At 35.3% G+C, this 17427-nt stretch overlaps 2 protein-coding genes across 6 annotated transcripts; one reads left to right on the forward strand and one right to left on the reverse strand.

Moving 5' to 3' along the window:
• The first annotated feature begins 80 nt into the window (after positions 1–80).
• Positions 81–8457, forward strand: LOC104102017 (uncharacterized). 5 transcript variants are annotated; one of them, XM_033657609.2, is made up of 14 exons: positions 81–273; positions 381–438; positions 521–613; positions 1884–1981; positions 3753–3836; positions 3946–4079; positions 4304–4376; positions 4454–4499; positions 4771–4880; positions 5093–5200; positions 5272–5315; positions 6270–6359; positions 7614–7923; positions 8124–8457. In XM_033657609.2, exons 1-14 carry the CDS (start codon positions 205–207, stop codon positions 8331–8333), a joined length of 1527 nt encoding a protein of 508 aa, XP_033513500.1. In that variant the 5' UTR covers positions 81–204; the 3' UTR covers positions 8334–8457. The 5 variants fall into 5 exon arrangements, with proteins under 5 accessions (XP_033513500.1, XP_009607901.1, XP_009607914.1 ...); XM_009609606.4 differs by having other exon boundaries at positions 82–273; positions 512–613; XM_009609619.4 differs by having other exon boundaries at positions 84–273; positions 512–613; positions 5272–5331; positions 6270–6331.
• Positions 8458–8581: 124 nt separating this feature from the next.
• On the reverse strand, positions 8582–11147 carry LOC104102047 (mitochondrial phosphate carrier protein 3, mitochondrial-like). The gene is made up of 6 exons (XM_070197336.1): positions 10517–11147; positions 9813–10174; positions 9680–9723; positions 9159–9373; positions 8958–9082; positions 8582–8843 (listed from the first exon to the last, which is right to left on the reverse strand). Exons 1-6 carry the CDS (start codon positions 10823–10825, stop codon positions 8804–8806), a joined length of 1095 nt encoding a protein of 364 aa, XP_070053437.1. The 5' UTR covers positions 10826–11147; the 3' UTR covers positions 8582–8803.
• Positions 11148–17427: the final 6280 nt, after the last annotated feature.

Raw genomic sequence — 17427 nt, forward strand, 5'->3', positions numbered from 1 at the left:
AAATTGGACTATAGGGTGCCAATATCTAAAATTAGGGCTTTTTTATGCCAATTCTCTTAATAGGTTGTTATACCATTACATTTTTTCATTTGAATAAGACCAAGCCCAACCCGATTCCAAAATCATCACCGCTTCTTCTCTTGTGCTAAAACCCTATGAAAACCCCAAGTTCATTGTTGCAGAAACATAGCTTTAGAACGAACCATGGCCATTTCCAGTGGTTTCGCATTTTCTTGTCGTCCGCATTTTCCCCTCTCTCATGGCATGCGAAAGGTGCCTCTTTTGTTCTTTCTTTACTCATGAAAATGCACATGCCTATTTTCGTTTATTTACTGTAGAGTTGGAATATCATTTGAAGCACTCTTTAATTCTTTCTGCAGGTATTTATTAGCTGTGCCGCAGCAATTGAAGCAATTGAAGAGACCGACAGTGGCAAAGGTAGTTGAATTTCGACAAATTTAAATTCTTATTAAACTCAAAAAAAGGCGATAACATCCTAGTGGCATTACAGAACCAGCAGAATGGAAGAGGTTCAATTCCAAGGAATTAGGAATTAGCAGTTCGATGATCGCAAAGCCTACAAGAGTTGTTCTTAATGGTCTCAAAAGTAAAGGTACTAAATAATGCGCACTTGATTACAATTTGTTGCTTTTATGTTTTTAGTTTAATTTTGTTTTGGATTATTAAATTATAAAGATTGGTTGGTAGTACTTGTTCTAGCTATGGAAATTAATTGCTTGTTAGCTATTTGGGCAAATGTAATGAATGGGACTAGTCTTCATTGTTCATGTTACTCTGCTTTGTCCTTTACTGTCATCAGCAGTAATGCAAAGAGTGAAAGGTGAATATTTATGGCGATAAACATGTGTAAAACAAGAATAAAGGAGGGTTTAAGCTTTGCCTGAGAGTTCCTCAAGGGTGTCGGTGTTTATTCCTTATTTATGATTACATACTTGAGGTCCATGCTTCTTTTAAGAGAAATGCAATGTATGTAGGATTTGCCATTTGGGACGTGGATTATTATTATGTTAAAATTTTTCGAGCTGCTTTAGGTGATAACTATGATGGGATTGATTTCTATTTTTATTTAAAAACTTTCCTGTTGCCTATTTTTCTGTGTTTAGCAATGAATCATCTACCATGTGCATTGGATTCCTTCGGATCTAGGGAATGTGACGCTAGGTCAGGGTTTGGTGAACCAACTGGTAGTTCCTCTAGTTGAAATATCATACCCCTTTTCGTTGCCTAGGTTATTGACAAGAGATGTGTAACTTCACAGGAGTAGAATCAGGCTCCCCATAAAAGAAATCCGCTACCCGCACACCCAAACAGGGGACCTTCAATTAGTCCCTGTGAAGAGATTTCTCTTTATTCTTTAAACAAAGGCTTGTTTGAAGATCCAAATTTCCAAACTCCTTTACAGTAAAAACATGATGAACGAATCCTGGAGCACTCATGGAGCAATAAAAAACAGAGAGGAACTGCAACCACTGAGACCTAGAGTTTCCCCATTTAACAGCTACCAAATACTTGGCATAATATTCCCCCCAAAAAAAAGTGATGTAATACTCCATATGTAATTGCTTCTTGGTCTTTCAATTCTTATTGCTCAAGATGTAAGATGGTTAGGAGCCCAATCATCTAGAGCTAGTAATGATTATATTGTGGATAATTATTGTAGCATAACGTGCAGCTGATGGTGGATAACTATTAGATATTGATTTTGTGGTGAAGTTTTCCTATTTACTTGATAAATTGTTGTCTAATGCTTTAGCTCTACGGGGTGCGAGTAATCTCTTAGTGTTCTCTTTTCCACGTGTCATCAGTTCAATGTCTTCTCAGAATTCCGATTCCATGTAAAATTCTTTCCATCTATCTTGTAGGATTTGAAGTTTACCTTGTGGGGGGCTGTGTTCGGGATCTTATTTTAAAACGAACACCCAAAGACTTTGACATTATAACTACAGCTGAACTTAAAGAGGTTAGTCTTGGGTCTCAATTGTGTACTGGTCGTTCTTCTGCATGTGCAGTGCTAGGGACATGGTAGATTTTGTTGTGAATCATCTTCGACAAGATTTCATAGTAGATAGTAACACTATAGATATCTTTACTGCCTAAAAACCTACCCCAACAACTTCAAAGCCCCTTCCTACTATGCGTTGTCCTTGCTTCTTGCTGTGAAGCTCATATAATGTTATGGAGCTTATTTAATTAATTTTCTCACTATTATCTCCGCAACCATTCCTTCCATTCTGTCCCACTCAGAGTGTAATCTCAGCTCGGCAGTTGAAGGAATTTAAAACACACAAGTTCGGATGCGTCGCCTGATTTAACGGGAAATATACCTTAATGGTTTTATGTTTAAATCTTTATTGAGTATTCAGCTGCTTGGAAAATTGTCTTTGGTGTATTACAAATTAGAGACAATTGTGAAGGCAATAGTTTTATTAGCTGAACTTTGTTCTCCTGTAACGTGCGATGGTAACATCAATGCCATTATATATTAGGTGAAACTTTACAATTAAAAAAGAAATATAAGCTGAACTTTCTTTTTCTTTCAACGTGGGATTGACACATCGCTGTGTTATAGCGCGAGTTACGAATCACTTAATTCACTTGATAAAAATATTATAATAAAATCTCAACTTCGACTTGTATTTCTCTTAAGAATAATTGCCTGTTGCTAAAACAACTATAATTTTCTCACTAAGAAATAATTAATTAATAACACTCCATGAGGCTATGTAAACTATATGATATATTACTACTGATGATTAAACCAAAATAATTTTCTATCCAGAATTGTGTTGAAAGCTAGTAAACCTCTTGCAATTATTTTTACTATAAATCAATAATTTTTTCTGCAACAATTCCTCCATGGGAATTAAAACGGAAGTAAGCAAGATTACAGGCTTGGAATGGTAGATTAATAAAAATTATTCTCAATCCACTACCCATTAGTTATCATATATTTTGTTTGCTTACGTGAAAATTACAAAATTAATATAAGAATAACTTATAGATAGATGTAATATTTAAACTTAAATAAAAACAACCATTCCAGCACAATATGGAAATTTCAGATCAAGCTTGTATTATAACTGAGGTAAATGTTATTAACTCCAGTATGAACTATGAAGTAAGAAAAGCGAAGTAGGAATTTAAAAGACTAAAAATATTTAAAAGAATAAAGAAATATTTCTGCTACAAGAAAAAGCCAAGAAAGAGACCGAGACTAGTTCTTGTGTTTTGCCAAAAAGACTTGATTCTTTTACAAAGTGAGCTTGTTATTTATAGCAACAAATGGGTCTTGGTTACTTCCCACTTTGGCCAAAATGAGATATATCAATATGGAATCTATATTGGCCAATGTGGCTTCTCTCTCCCATTCCGCACATGATATATTGACCAAAGATGACACTTTTCTTCAGAGCTGGAAATCTTTCAAGATGTTTTGGCCAATATGAGAGTTATATTGGCCAAAGTGTCTTTCTTCCTTTTTTGTCTTCTAGCTTCTTCTTTTCTCCTTTTCCAAGTATTCTTCTTCTTGCAATATTTGTTAGAAAAATGTGAGAATAGGATATCATTGTTCATGTTATTTTTTTTAATTAGTAAGATATTATTATTATTCATGTTTTATTTTAAAATCTTATTTCTATATATTGAAAATACATGAATAATTTATATCCGTGGCCGTGGCAAATATACATTTGACCTTAACGGCCTATTATTATTATCAATTGTATTTGCAGGTGAGGAGAACATTTTCACGTTGTGAGATAGTTGGAAGACGGTTTCCGATCTGCCATGTGCATGTTGATAATGAAGTTGTGGAGGTTTGCCATGATCTTTTTCACTTTTCTCCAATCTAGATGCAAAGATCATTATGCGCTCTCCAAATTAATATTATTTGCTTATGACACATATCTTATTTTTATTAATTAGGTTTCAAGCTTTCACACCTCAGGAATAAGGTCTGAGAGGGGCTTGAGTTTATCTTTTGAGAAGCCAGTTGACTGTGATGAGAAGGACCACTTTCGATGGAGAAATTGTTTGCATAGAGATTTTACAATAAATGGGTTGCATATCTGATCCTAGTACCTTCTTGACTTTGCATTTATCATTGTCCCACATTGGCCAACCACTTCCATTAATGTTGTGCTGTACTGAATTTTTTGGTTTTTATACGTAGTTTATTATGGGTTGGAGATGTTTCAGTAGACTTTTAAACTTTATCTAAAAACTCCTGAAACCTCATATTGTCTACTGGCGATTGTAAATTATCCTCTTTGTTGTTGCTCAGGTTGATGTTTGACCCTTATTCAAAATTCGTCTATGATTACATGGGAGGAGTGGATGATATCAGGAAAGCTAAAGTGTGCATATAAACTTTGATGAGGTCTAATTGTTACCCTAACTCCTCTCCATTCTGATCTGATCACTTGTGCTACAGGTACGAACAATCGGTCCTGCTAGTTTCTCACTCATAGAGGATTGTGGTGAGTTCCCTTTCATTCCCCGTTCCTTTAGTGAAGTTTGACTCTTAAATGATAGATAGTTAAGTCCTCTGTATCTGTTCGGGCATTTAGCGGCTTTTGTGTATAATCTTGCTTGAATGACTTGCTCTCTCTATTTACTATACACAAGAGTGCTTAAAATTGCCAACTTCTTTGCTCTTTTTCTTTCTTCTAAAGCAACTTCATCGCTTTATTGTAGTTGTTTAACTTATATTTGTTATGTAACAAAAATATCTTTACTTTACTTTTGCAGCTCGAATCCTTCGTGCAATTAGAATTGCTGCCAGACTAGGATTTCGATTTGGAAGGGAGACAGCTCTTTCTATCAAAAACTTATCATCTTCAGTCCTGAGGCTTGATAGGGTACTTGGAGAACATCTCTCTCTCTCTCTCTCTCTATATATATATATATATATATATGTGTGTGTGTGTGTGTGTTGTATATTTTTGCGTGTAATGTTTATATGGATACCTTATGTATGTTGGTCTACCAACAAAGCACTAGACCTATTATTTTGATTAATCAAAGCACTAAAACTACTTCAAAATGTTCTATTCGGTTTTATTTTTTTCAGGGAAGGCTCCTCATGGAAATGAATTACATGTTAGCTTATGGCTCTGCTGAGGCTTCACTAAGATTGTTGTGGAAATTTGGTCTTCTAGAAATACTTTTGCCAGTTCAGGTTAATGTATTCTGAATCTCTGTTGCACCTTATGGTTAACTTAATTATTTCTGATATAGCTTAATTTGCAGGCAGCATATTTTGTTCGTTACGGTTTTAGAAGACGCGATAAGAGGTCTAACATGCTTTTGGTAATTCTTTTGTATAAATCTTGCTCGGAATGCTAGGTGTTTCATTTCTTCTTTTTTGGGTCCACCAGACTCTTGTCCTCGATAAGGTACATGGGGGTGAAAAAATTTTCCCCTCAAAAAGTAGTACATATTGGCCTTGAGGTGATGGGAAACATAGGTGGTTATAAGTTATTATGCTTAGTCATAGCTGCATTATTGGCTAAAAAGTGATTAACGCCGTGACATGGTGGATTTTGGACCATAACATTCAATGAAAATCTGATGATCACAGACTCAAATTCTCCTAAAGCAGCCAATAAGAGAAAAGAAAACAAGAAACTACAGTTTTTGTCGGTTTGCAATTAAATTGGTGTTGATCTAAAGGAGAATCATTAGGTTGTTGATCTCATACTGGGACCATTTTCATTAGAATCAATGCTCTTGTAAATGCAAATAATGAATTTGAGAATAGCACTGGCTGAAGAAGCAATAATTTTTAAATTTAGCAAAGAGTTGCTCATGATTGTCTTAATGTGCCATAAAGATTACATTGTTATGCGTGATTATTAAGTAATTTTTAAGACAGCAATACCAAATCTAGTGCATGTGCATTCTTAGAATATACATGTGGTCCTGCTTATTTTTATTTTTTTCTTTTGTATTAGATGGCCTATACTACAATGAAGATAAATCATGGTTTCTCTAGCATCCTATTTGTGCAATCATCAATTACCAACATCCAAATGCGGATTCTATTCTGATTCCCTATCTTTTTGTTGATGGACCGTTTTAATACCATGAATATAATCGTCACATATCTCCTTTAGTTGTCAAATGCAAGTTTTGACATGCTAGAAATTTTGCATATCTCATCTCTTGAACCCATTTTATGTTGATTTTGGTTTGATGAGTAAGAAGTCAAAGCTATAATGATTAACTTGTTTCTGCTTCCTTTGCAGTCTCTGTTTTCCAACCTCGATAAGTTACTGGCCCCTGATAGGCCATGCCACAGTAGCTTATGGTAAGATTCTTTGCACAGGCTTCAGCAAGTAAGATGGTTTGTAAGTTGTTCTATGAATCAATTTCATTTTCAGTTTATGGGATATTCACTGGATTGCGTAGTATTATTCCTATTTCTGCATGATAATTCTCTTGTGTCTGGCACCAGGACCTTTCCTCTAAAAAGTTGGTTAAAGGACTGTTAAAGGTATTACTAGACTGAAAGGAAAACTGAAGAACAAAATTCTCATATATGTATATAAAGGACCATTGTAAATACTAGATAGAAATGGGAACCTAAATGACAAATCAAATATGTTTGTGTGTGATGTTTGACTTCATCAAAAAATCTATGCACCCCTAAAAAAATAATTTTGACAGAAGTTGCTGCTCTTAACTTTTTAATATCTAAAATGTCCTACGCGATTCTCCCAGTCAGTTTGACTGGGCTTGTTTACTGGTCCAAATGTGCAAATGTTCCATATATGATAGAATAGCAAACCCTCGGGTTCTTCAGTGTAATTCTTTCAACAGATTTCTCAGTCAGATAAATGCAAGCAAACAATATTTTTGGCAAGTAATTGAAAATGTGCAAGTACAGATTTTTTTATAATATGTTTTAATAATGTTAGTATGTTTACTGCTAAGACCTATGCTTTCTTGGAGTTTTTTAGCCTTATTAGAGATTCTTATGCCCTTAGCAAATATAGAGAACTTTTAGTGCTTTTTACTTTTACTTTTTTTTGTTTTGTATGATGTTTGCCTGAGATGAATTTAAATGGAGAAACATGGTTAGTGAGGATTTGTATAAGGCGAGACCTACTTGTTTGGGTCTAAGGTGTAGTTGTTGTCATTGTTGTAATTGAGAACATGCAAGTGAACAATCTTACTGAGAAATCTGGCGCATTTGTTGGCCTCAAAGTGACAAATTCTATTGTATGTTTGGAGCTAACTCATCTTGCTTTACATACCTATAATTTCAAGTGATTGGAGCTGCACAATCTGCACTTTTTCTTTGATCAGTAATTGCAACTGAAGTCTGCCTAGTTATGTGCATATATTCTCTCTGTCATTCATGATTCCTAGCCGAAGAACTAATAATTCTAAAAGAATGTGAGTAATTGGGTGAAGGTGTATGTTAACATGCCAAAAAGTTTTTCATACACATTTTTCTCTTTCAGTTTTGTTCCCAAAAATGTAGATGCAGAATCCTCTTTTCAAATTCAAAGTGCATCAAAATGCTAAGAAGCTAATGTCCTTGTTGGATCAATTAGCCAAGCTTATCTGAATTCTTTATGTTCTAGGGTTGCAATTTTGGCTTTCCATAAAGCAATCTCAGATCAGCCAAGGGACCCTTTGGTGGTTGCAGCATTTGGCCTTGGTATCCATAACGGAGGCGATCTGTCAGAAGCTTTAAGTATAGCTAAAAGGATCTCCACACAACATGATGGAAGCTTTCATGAGTTGGAGTCTCAGGATCTGGACTTGGCAGCTTTGAAAGAGGAAGTTGTGGAACTGGCAACTTCTGTTCAAAGGGCATTAACTAATATGACAGATGAGTATTTTGTCTCACGAGCAATGACCAACTACCCTAAAGCGCCGTACTCAGATCTAGTAAGCTGATTTCCCTAATATTCTTTCGTTCTTGATTTGCTATTCTTCGAGACTAGACCTTTCTTTCCTGTCCTGGTTGTTTGACCTTGTATTGAATGTCTCTTCATATTTTTGGCATACAGCTATAAACTAAAAGAAAGTTGATATTATCTGCCAAAGGAAAGAGGCAAGTTAATCTCTCCTTTTTCATTCTTTTGTAGGTATTTATTCCACTAGCACTGTATTTAAGAACGTGCAAGGTTTTCCAATGCGTTAGAATGGGAAAGGAGAAGGGATTTGTAGCTAAGCAAGGTAGCAAGATAGACTATGAGTTGTTAGCTTTGGGTAGCCTACAGGAAGTTCGACATGTCTTTGCAAGGATCGTCTTTGATACCATATATCCATTAAACATTGGCGAGGATGATACCTAGAATTTTGTTAGCGGAAGTCATGTATTTTTTCCAGTAGAATGTATTATCAGTTGCAGGAAAAGCTGTTAAGTGTAAGGAAATAGCTTGATCCAATAAAAACAGTTGTCGTGTTTGCCTTGAAAAATATTGTGTATACTCTTATCATCTGGTTGCTGGTTTTTCGTGAAGGTCTTTCGTTTGTGGTGTTGGATACACAATGTATAATGAATCGAGATAAGGAATATCATCTCATCACATGAGAACCATGATAATTGTGAAGTGGAGAAGCAACATATTTCTCATTATAAATTTGACATTATTTAAAGTCCAAAAATCGTGGTTACAGACTAAGGTGGTACTTCAAGTCCAATGATGCCGAGGATGATGTATCCTCCAAAAGATAGGGATGTAACTGCACACATTGAAAGAATGCAAAACTAATACTACCTTATATCTTTCTAGTACTAGAGGAAAACAAGAAGATATCAGGTTCACTTGTGGGCAGGAGGAGCCACACCACCGGTGGTTGGCCTGCAAGGTGAGGAATCTAAGCATCAGTTCAAGATATTATAAATACTACATCACAAGATTATCTCTTGCTTGATTCAACAATAGCAAATGAAAGATAAGGAAGAAGAAGCCTACAGGCCAACGAAAACTTTGAAAGAATCATAGATTCCCCATTGTGCTCCAGTGAGTGTGCCAATCATGAATATACGAAGGGGAAGACCACGAGTACAGATACCCCATAGGCCTAGCTTATTCACAGCCTGACAAAAGGGAAAAATTGTTAGGCATATTGCAACAAAATATTAGTATAGAGGATTCAGTTTAATGTATGCTCACATCGCCAACAGTTGCTCCCTTGGCATTATTGAGGAAAGAAACTAGGTTATCAGCAGGGTGTGATACAACAGCGCAGAGAATACCAGCCAAATATCCACCAGCAAAACTCACACCAAGCTGTGTAGTATTGCTGCACTGGTCTTTTGGTGTCGGAATGACATGTTTATAGAGTTGTTCCACTATGGTTTCAAATGATGCAAACTTCATCATCGTGTCTGTAAAATAACCCATGTTGGACTCAGTCAACCTATGCAGTTTCCATTTTCCACAGCAATGGAACATTCAATAAAGAGCAAACAGATGCCACGCACTTCAACCAATATAAGGTTAAGAATTTGAGATATATTTATTTACACTATTATCCTATGATAGTAAGTCAGTTACCACTTTTACTAGGTTACCAATTACTAATGTTTATTAAAGTTATACAGATTGTTTTTCCAATAAATAGGAAAACTAATTAAAACCATAATTGATGGAAAATTCAGAGAACATATATATATATATATATGTATGCTTACATGGAATTTGTCGTCCCCAGAGAGGAACAATCCCCTTATAAAGCCTGTAAGAAAAATTCAAAGGCACTCAATATTGATCAAACCCCACAACAAAAAAATTAACAAGAAGTTATATAATAGAACAAGCATATACCCAGCAGCGCCTTCAGCTTTGACAAATTTGGGAAGTCCATCAGACAAGCCTCTGGCAAAACCAGGTTGAGTTTGGACACGAACTTTGACAGCCTCAAATGGGCAGAGTGCAACATCAGCAATAACTTCAGCAGAAGCAGAACCAGCTAGATATATCAAAGTCTTGTACTTGACGGCATTCTCAGGGCCAGCAACGTCTGAGTAGTACTTCTTGAAATATTCGTACAATCCATATTTGCATGCTCCCTGTGCGCTGTAACCAAGTAAAGTAGGTGCCCAACCCCTAAAGAAACCTCTAATACCCTGCTCTTTAAGCAGAACTCCGAAACCAGAGGAAATGCTCTTGTACTTTGCAGGATCAATCTGACAAAATCAAACAAGTCAATTTAATGCAAGTCTAAGCATCAGCTTTTCATGATCGTTTTTTTCAACGATAAGGTTAAGAGTCTAAAGCTAGTACTATATTTTTCAGGTTTATATTAGACTTGATGTAATTCTTTACATTATCGATGTACATAACATAAAATGTAAGGTTAATAAGTACTCCATTTAGATTATATATACTAACAATATATGAAAGATTTACATATTATAGCAGGTAACTTACTATTGTTTTCAAGTTATTTATATTTATTATAAAGATTAATAAGTGACTTATTGTGTTAGAACTTTAATTATTGAAGGTTAGAAAATAAAAGGAAATACCTGCATGTTGCACTTGACAAGATCGAGAGGGGTGACAGCCGTGTGAGTAAGACCGCAGCTCAGAATACCACCGATTGTACTGGCAGCGTAAAACGCCGGTGTATACATTTCTACTTTATACCCTGAACCCGAACCCTCCTTTGGTGCCGCAACCAAGAAATTCTTGGTTGATGATGACGGAAAAATGGACGGCTGAGATGAGCTATCTATTTTGCCATGATGATCCAAAGTAGTGAGATTAGAAGAACGTCCCCTGTAAAGAAAACTGGGGATCAAAGATTTTCGAGTCGAGCTATCTGGAAACGCCATTGCTCAAAAGAACTTTGGATCAGAGTAATGTGTGAGAGAATGGAAATGAAATTAACTCTCCAACGAAGGAGAAGAGTCGAAGATGGCTACGTTTTATGCAAGGCTAGCTGTTATTGTAATTGGCTTTTTTAGCGTGGCTTTTGGACCAATTTATAAATCAAAGGTTGGCGCCCTTGGCAGTTGGCTCCCCCTTATTTGAGTTCTCATCATTTGGTCTGCGTTGAATTTTATTGAAGCATTGACCTTTCTTTCATTGCTTTTGTCTTTTTAATTTTCAAAACTTTTTTCTTCAAATAGTAAACAGGAGGAAAGACCTGGTTGTCATTTTATTTTTCTGGTTTGGAGGCCCTATTTAATGGGGAAAGAACACAAAGGGATATATAGAGCCAGGGACATATTTGGCTTCTCTTTTCTTTTTTTGAGTTTTAATTTAGGCCAGTTGCAAAGTAACCGATTACGCAAAGTCATTGGTAATTCAGGTTATGGCAAGAGAATCATACTATTAAATTTTATTCTAATTAGACTAGTCAACGTAAATCTAGAAGGAACAGCTTTACTACTACTTGGAAGAATTCTGAGAACTCATGCTAATTGCCTCCCTTGTGATTAATGCGAATTGCCTTAATTAGTAGCTAAAACTTTGCACTTTTCCAATTTCCAAAAGGTATGTGCGGACGTAATAGACCCCAATGTTTGACCAACGACTAATAACCTTTTTAATTAGCTTCGAAACTTCTTTTCTCCTTCCTCCAGACTCCCTCCTAAATTCCCAACTTTTGGTACTAATACTCATTCAAGTGTCTTTCTGATAGCGTGTTCCAATTTCGTTTCTGTTTTGCAGGAGAATTTGGTCAATCGTACCTGGAATATAAAATTAGAAGAACTACAAGTATTATACTATTGAAATATGAGAATTTTTTATTAAAAACTATGAATAAGTCGTGCAAGTCAAATATATATATAGTTTATAAGAGGGAATATATTGAAGTTTAATGGTTGCAATTTCACCTTACACCACAAATAATTTGGAGTGAGAACAATCCATTAAAGGCTTCTCTTCTACTATATTTCGCTCTTACTGTTCACAGGTCTATGCTTCTCGACCAACAACAATAATAAATCCAGTGTAATTCCACAAGTAGGGTCTGGAAAAGGTAATTTATATGCATACCTTACCCCACCTTATGAAGGTTATGAAGGTGGAGAGACTATTTTTGATAAACCCTCAACTCAAGGAACAGTGAAAAAGAATCAACCAACAATAACAACAAAAAAAAAAAAAATAATACACAACATATAATAACAAAGATCTAAAGATAAAAAATGGACAATAATAATACTAATTATATTACTAGTAAGAGCTATGCATCTCAGCGGGGAAAAATAATAGTTATCTATAGTTTTCTAGAAACTTGGCCAAAATAAGCTTTTCCTCCGGATAGTAATAAGTAGGAGAATAGAGTATCAATTTTAAATCTGTAACACTACATTTAGAAACATTAGCTTTTATCAATGACTTATCTCTATAGTCTTTAGACGGCGTGTTTTTCCATTTTGATGAGTGAAAGAAGTACCTTTATTAAATGCCATGCTAGAAAGTTAGTTTAGAGAACCTTCCACTTGTTGATTAGGCTCACATACCGTGTTTATACTAAAAAACCTAAATACATGTATGTGTATTATTTTGCTCAAACTTCTATAATGATAACTAAGATGTGTTTTTCTCGTACTATTAAAATAAGAATCTAAGAAATTTAACATGATTTTTTAAATTGATCCGTTAAAATAAAGTAATGAAGAACAAAATGATTAAAATAAAGAAAATTGAAGAAAAGACAAACCTAAGCTTCAGAATATTCTCACCGGAATCAAGAATAATTAGAAAATCTCGGCAATACTTATGTAAAGTTTGAGAGAAAGAATACTAGTCTTTTGCTATCAATATTTCTTAATGTTTTACAATAGAATGTAAGCATCTATTTATACTATTATGCCCCATTGATTACAAATATTAATGCTACAATAAAAGATAATAAAAAGGTAATAAAAGGTAATAAAGCCTAATAAAGGCTAACAAAGACGGGAGGAATCTTAGGGTCTTCTGTAACGGTCATATCTTGAACTGTTTCTTATCCGACCACAGATTTGTATCTGGTATTAATATCTTATCCGGTCATAGATTTATATCCGATGTGAATATGGTTGAATCACTGTTGATTGGTCATCCTTGACATGCGTTGCTTCCTAATTTACTCATCTTCTGAGACCGGTTTTTACCATATATAGATAGTCCCCCCACTTTTCGGTTACTCACCGTGATGTGACCGGGAAGTGGAAGTTTTCCATCCTCGTTACTGCCTCATTAAAAATCTTGTCGGAAAAACTAATTAGGGACAAAAATCGGGCGAAGAAAAAAAGAGTGCAGAACTTAGGGATTCAGATGACAACTCCACCACTTATTATTCTTACGTCGATGATTGATTGGCGCTGAAGGGGTACCACAAAAAATTTTATCTCGAATTTTTAGTACTCACCTAGAACTTTTGAGTTTTTCACTCTTGGGTTTTAAGCTGCACCCAAAATCTTTTCTAACCTCCCAGCCTTTGAGACCGAGGATATTAATGACCATGAATTTTATACTTCTGGTTTTGATAAGGTCCGAAAATTTAATGCTTCCAGTTAACTTTATAATCGAAAAACAAGACATCCGACCTTTAGCCATTTGATTGAATAGCTTCATAAGAGATGGCCCTTGTGTTTACAGTGCTTATGAAGAGGACGTCTCATGTTCATCCGGGCACAAATGTTCGGATTTGTAATCCTTTTTTACTTCTAAGTATGAGCAAATATTAAGAATGATTTTGTTCATTCAAATTTTCAAATGTATACAAGAATATTTTTAGAAAGTGCAAGTTTTGCCTCGTTCCATTCCTTGACAGTACATAAGTATTTACAATTTTGTATATACGATAGTTTATAGGAAATGAACAAAAAATCATTGCAAGAGAATTGGGACCGGGCTGACATTTATTGGGTCTAGCTGATTCTTGATTCTGATTTCTTCCATTTCTTTTTTCTCGAGGCTGACCTGGTAGTCCCTAGTCCTTTATCTCGCATTCCCCAGTTCCTTTCTTTATTTTAGAGCCAGTTTGGGCTATCTCTGGTATCCTGTACGGATTGTGCCGAAGCCATCTTCAGATGCTTCCGGTACTTATTATATCGGTTTCTGCTTCTCTAATGCAACAGTCCCCAACATTTGTAGACATTATTGTCTTTCATTGAAGTTACTTTCTGGTGACTCGCTTCGGGTACTCCCCTACCTCATGTCAGCACAAGATCCTGACGGGTATGGTTCAAACCGATGTCTGGAATGTCTCCAATCAAAGTTCAATTGACCTTGATTCCGGGTCGTAGAAGATGTCTATTTAATTACCTGATCATCTTTTATGCGAATCTTTGACTCGTACCTGTTATGAACACCTGCCCAAGTTGTTGGTTGAAATTCTAACAATCGCTCATTCAACTTCCTTGAGGCATCAAAGATTTAGGGATTAAGACCCTTGGCAAATGCTTCTGCTGCCCATTCATCCGGTACCGTTGGCAACAACATGCGTTCTCTTTGGAACCTTATCACGAACTCTCGCAATAACTATGAGTCTCCTTGAGTAATTCTAAAAATATTTGCTTTCCTAACTTGAACTTTCCTCGTTCCAGCGTGGGTTTTGATGAAAGAATCTGCAAGCATTTCAAAAGAATCAATTGAGTATTCAGGTAAAAGTGAATACCATGTTAAATCCCCTTTTTTTAGGGTTTCGCCAAATTTCTTTAGTAAAACTTATTCGATCTCATAGCCAAATCATTTTCCTTCACAGTTGTGGTGTAGGTTGTGCTGTGCTCATGCGGATCCGATGTTCCATCATATTTTGGAATATTCGGTATCTTAAATCTCTTTGGAATCAACTCCGGAGCTGCATTGGGTTTCAACGGTAACTGTATATACTTCTTTGAGTCTGGCCCTTTAGGGTCGGAGGTGCTCCCGAAATCTAATCTATCCGATCATGAAATTCTTTAGCATTTTGATCCATTCGAGCATTTGTTTCCCTCATAAACCTCATGAGTTCAGATTTGAAAGAATCGTTTGCGTTATTTTCATTTTCAGATCTACTATCGGCACCACCTGCTTGATTGTTGTTTCTTCTGAACTTCACCAAGTGATGTTACCGGTTCTCAGTACCGTTTGATTTATAGGGACACTGGGAGGGACTCGAATTCCACCATTTGAATTATTTGAAGCCCCCGGTATTGCTTGTTGAAGCTCAAACATTATTCGGTCTTGTCTTGAGAAATCGTACATAATTTTTCGTTATTGTGCTCTCAACATCTTCTCAGTAACAACCACCGGCTCACCATCTATATTATTAGGGGTAGGACACCTCTCATGTCGAATCTTTCTTTCCACCCAATTAGGAGTTGACTCATTCCCATCGAGACGGGTTTCACTAGTTGAACCATCATGTTGGTTTCATGGAGATTGTCCACGGGCTCGTCGTTGTAGTTTATTCCAATATTGAGCGAGTTGTTGATATCATTAAATGCCATAACTTGAGTATGCTTAAAACTGAAAAAAACCTTTAAAGCACATTAGAATAAGATGAACAAATCAAAATAACACCACAATTGTCTATGCCCCATGGTTGGTGCCAAACTGTTTCCCCGTAAAAACAGTATAATTGAATTTGTATAGTGGTTTATAGACACGTGGATTAAATTGATCTGATAAATAAAGTAATAAAGAATAAAGCGATTAAAATAAAGAGAATTGAAGAAAAGACAAGCCTAAGCTTCAGAATGTTCCCACTGGAATCAAGAATAATTAGAAAATCTCGGCAATACTTGTGTAAAGCTTGAGAGAAAGAATACTAGTCTTTTGCTATCAGTATTTCTTGATGTTTACAATAGAATGTAAGCCTCTATTTATACTAGAGCTATTACGCCCCATTTATTATCAATATCAATGCTATGATAAAAGATAATAAAAAGTAATAATCATAATAAGGTTAATAAAGACGGGAGGAATCCTATAGTCTGTTTGGCCAAGCTACAAAAATCAGCTTATTTTGAGAAGTATTTTTTCTCAAAATTGCTTTTCTCAAAAGTACTTTTGGTGAGAAGTAGTTTGTGTTTGACTAATTAATTTGAAAAGCACTTCTGAGCAGCAATTAGTGTTTGGCCAAACTTTTAAAAACTGTTTCTAAGTGTATTTTTATCAAAAATGCTTTTGGAGAGAAGCTACTTTTTTCTGATTCTCCAAAATTGCTTTTGCTTCTCTTCAAAAGCACTTTTTCTTCTTCCAAAAACTTGGCAAAATACTTCAACTTTGAAACAAAAGCACTTTTCTTTGAAAAAAATACCTTTATGATTGGAGAAGCTTGGCCAAAAAGGCTATTAAAGTCTTCTGTCTGTAACGGTCATATCTTGAATTGCTTCTTATCCGGCCACAGATTTGTATCCGGTATCAAAATCTTTTCCGGACATAGGCTTGTATCCGATGTGAAAATGGTCTAATCACTGCTGATCGGTCATCTTTGACACATGTTGTTTACTAATTCACTCATCTTCTGATGCCGATTTTCACCGTATACAAAGGTTATCTTACGTAACGTTCATTAGCTTGCTCTTATAAGCCATCTAAAATATTAACATCGCATATCGTTCATAAAAATATGGAAAAGTGACAACTTTCAAAATATTAAGAACTTAAAAAGACGATCAAGGTATGAATTTTCCACATATATCCATAATCCCTTGTAACCCTTCCTCTCCGACCCTTTGTAGTGGGGTGGTATTTGTATCTATTTTTTCTCCTCTCTATAAGTGGCTTAACCAGAATAAACAGACCAGATTGAAGAAAAAATATGCATCTTACCTAGTAAATTTAGCCATTTCAGATTATGATTTGTAATGTAAGATGAAGACTTGGTTAAAACAGATTTTGTAACTAATTGCATTGATTTATCCAAGAAAATATTGAGAGCTAGCTAGGAAAGGCTGAAAAATGCTATGTGGTCCTCTACTTAGAGGAGACAGTAATATTGGCCATAAATCAAGACTTAATCATCAAATCTATAGATATGTGTGGTGGAATACTTGAAATTGAATTGCGTTGTACTATAGATAAACATCCAATAGATGTTGAGAACTATGATTTCGTGTTCTGTTAACTTCTAGTTCAGTACTCATGATTTCAAATTTGCAGTTCAAAAATTAAATACTTTTTTTGTAGGTTGAGTTTTGTTGTTCTAACAAACTCTTATGTCTATGCAATAGGGACCGGACAACATAGAAATGTATCTACGATTTTACATGTTTGTACATCAATCTAATATAGTAAGAACAACAAAACATTTTAGATGATATATCTAATGATGACATACCGAAAAATGTACACTCCTTAAGAAATCTTGTTTTCATGATTTAAATCTAACTCTTGAGAAATACGAACTAAACTGACAAATACTACTACATGCAATACATGATATAAATAGGATTATTGACACCCAACGATACTTATTGTTAGAGTCTTCACTTCATTTATTTTTCAT

Source organism: Nicotiana tomentosiformis, chromosome 3 (assembly GCF_000390325.3).
Source record: "Nicotiana tomentosiformis chromosome 3, ASM39032v3, whole genome shotgun sequence".
NCBI lineage: Eukaryota > Viridiplantae > Streptophyta > Magnoliopsida > Solanales > Solanaceae > Nicotiana > Nicotiana tomentosiformis.